Source organism: Oncorhynchus keta, chromosome 25, assembly GCF_023373465.1.
Source record: "Oncorhynchus keta strain PuntledgeMale-10-30-2019 chromosome 25, Oket_V2, whole genome shotgun sequence".
Classification (NCBI taxonomy): domain Eukaryota; kingdom Metazoa; phylum Chordata; class Actinopteri; order Salmoniformes; family Salmonidae; genus Oncorhynchus; species Oncorhynchus keta.
The window spans coordinates 41097918-41100417 of NC_068445.1; the positions used below are offsets into that span (position 1 = coordinate 41097918).

General features: G+C 46.7%; 1 protein-coding gene across 1 annotated transcript in view; it reads left to right on the plus strand.

The window, feature by feature from the left end:
- The window catches only part of LOC118377850 (protein unc-13 homolog B-like), a 135911-nt gene that overhangs the window by 82656 nt on the left and 50755 nt on the right, over positions 1-2500 (plus strand). Inside the window, exon 18 of the mRNA XM_052479557.1 lies at positions 1860-1986. Within this exon, the coding sequence (XP_052335517.1) occupies positions 1860-1986 (127 nt within the window). The remainder of the gene's footprint in view (positions 1-1859; positions 1987-2500) is intronic.

Genomic DNA, 2500 nt, shown 5'->3' on the forward strand with positions numbered 1-2500 from the left:
GCATGTAGTCTAGTGGTTAGAGGGGGCAGGTAGCCTAGTGGTTAGAGGAGGCAGGTAGCCTAGTGGTTAGAGGAGGCAGGTAGCCTAGTGGTTAGAGGAGGCAGGTAGCCTAGTGGTTAGAGGAGGCAGGTAGCCTAGTGGTTAGAGGAGGCAGGTAGTCTAGTGGTTAGAGGGGTGCGGCAGGGTAGCCTGGTGGTTAGAGGAGGCAGGTAGCCTAGTGGTTAGAGGAGGCATGTAGTCTAGTGGTTAGAGGGGAGCAGCAGGGTAGCCTGGTGGTTAGAGCGTTGGACTAGTAACCGAAAGGTTGCAAGTTCAAATTCCCGAGCTGACAAGGTCTGTCGTTCTGCACCTGAACAAGGCAGTTAACCCACCTTTTCTAGGCCGTCATTGAAAATAAGAATTTGTTCTTAACCGACTCACCTAGTTGAATAAAGGTAAAAAAGAACAACAACAGGGTATCGTGTTAATTTGGCTTTTTGCGACTCGCGGAAACAACTTTGCAGACGTCCGCAGTGTAAAATCCTCAAAAGTCGCTGCAAGAAAGCGGTGCCACTCTGTCAAAGAGAGCTCGGTGCTTATTATGGGATGTATTCGGTGACACATTTTTTGGGGATATAATGCTAACGGGATGTCAGAGAAAGGACCCCACTGAATGATACAGAACATCAAGAATCACATTTGTCTTGGAAATGTTATATTTTGTAACGTAAGGAAGTGAAATGTCATAACGAAAGCTCATTTTCACGCACTCTGGGCAGTGGGTGGACACCCTACTAAGTATTGTGATAATATCGCATCGTGAGGTCCCTGACAATTCCCAGCCCTCCTAGGGAGATGGCTTCATCAATTAATTCATATACAATAACACTTAATATTGCAATTGTTTTCACAAATTCAACATGACAGCAATTTTTATTTGAGTTGTGGCGTGTTTGGAGCCTAACAGTATATTAGAACAGGGACACTTGTGTAGAATATGGAATATACTGTTCATGTAACTGTAGATGTCGTTTGGGTGAACCTATGTTTAGTTTAGTTTATCCATTCGACCATTTAAAAAAAAACAAGCACACATAAAACTTAAAAGTCATACACATGCACATGAATAAAATCATGGAGGATAACAAAGTCTGGGACTTATTTCCATTGTGGTCCTCTTGAATGGAAGTTAAGACAGACAGAAGCTAACCAACTGTGTGTGTGTGTGTGTGTGTGTGTGTGTGTGTGTGTGTGTGTGTGTGTGTGTGTGTGTGTGTGTGTGTGTGTGTGTGTGTGTGTGTGTGTGTGTGTGTGTGTGTGTGTGTGTGTGTGTGTGTGTGTGTGTGTGTTGTGTGTGTGTGTGTGTGTGTGTGTGTGTGTGTGTGTGTGTGTGTGTGTGTGTGTGTGTGTGTGTGTGTGTGTGTGTGTGTGTGTGTGTGTGTGTGTGTGTGTGTGTGTGTGTGTGTGTGTGTGTGTGTGTGTGTGTGGTGTGTGTGTGTGTGTGTGTGTGTGTGTGTGTGTGTGTGTGTGTGTGTGTGTGTGTGTGTGTGTGTGTGTGTGTGTGTGTGTGTGTGTGTGTGTGTGTGTGTGTGTGTGTGTGTGTGTGTGTGTGTGTGTGTGTGTGTGTGTGTGTGTGTGTGTGTGTGTGTGTGTGTGGGTGTGTGTGTGTAGTGGTTGTGTGTGTGTGTGTGTGTGTGTGTGAGTGTGTGTGGGTGTGTGTGGTTGTGTGTGTGTGTGTGTACCAACTGTGTGTGTGTGTGTGTGTGTGTGTGTGTGTGTGTGTGTGTGTGTGTGTGTGTGTGTGTGTGTGTGTGTGTGTGTGTGTGTGTGTGTGTGTGTGTGTGTGTGTGTGTGTGTGTGTGTGTGTTTTCTATCCCCAGAGCACGAGAAACATCGTCTGTGTAAGAGTGCTGACTACATGAATCTTCACTTCAAAGTCAAGTGGCTTTACAACGAGTATGTGATCGACCTGCCTGCCTTCCAAGACACTGTACCAGAGTATTCTGCGTGAGTAGGGACCCCCCCCCACTCCCACCCACACTGTATCCTCTTGCTCATGAAGTCATCACTCTTTCTCTCTGACAGCCACTTGTTCTCTAACACTTTGTTTCATACTGCTTCTTTCTCACATTCACACTACGTCTTTTACAATTCTCTCTTCCTGTCTGCCTCTCTTTCTGTCTGTCTCCCTTTCTGTCTGTCTCCCTTTCTGTCTGTCTCCCTTTCTGTCTGTCTCCCTTTCTGACTGTCTCCCTTCCTGTCTGTCTGTCTGTCTGTCTGTCTGTCTGTCTGTCTGTCACCCTTTCTGTCTGTCTCCCTTTCTGTCTGTCTCCCTTTCTGTCTGTCTCCCTTTCTGACTGTCTCCCTTCCTGTCTGTCTGTCTGTCTGTCTGTCTGTCTGTCTGTCACCCTTTCTGTCTGTCTCCCTTTCTGACTGTCTCCCTTTCTGTCTGCCTCCCTTTCTGTCTGTCTCCCTTTCTGACTGTCTCCCTTTCTGTCTGTCTCCCTTTCTGTCTGCCTCC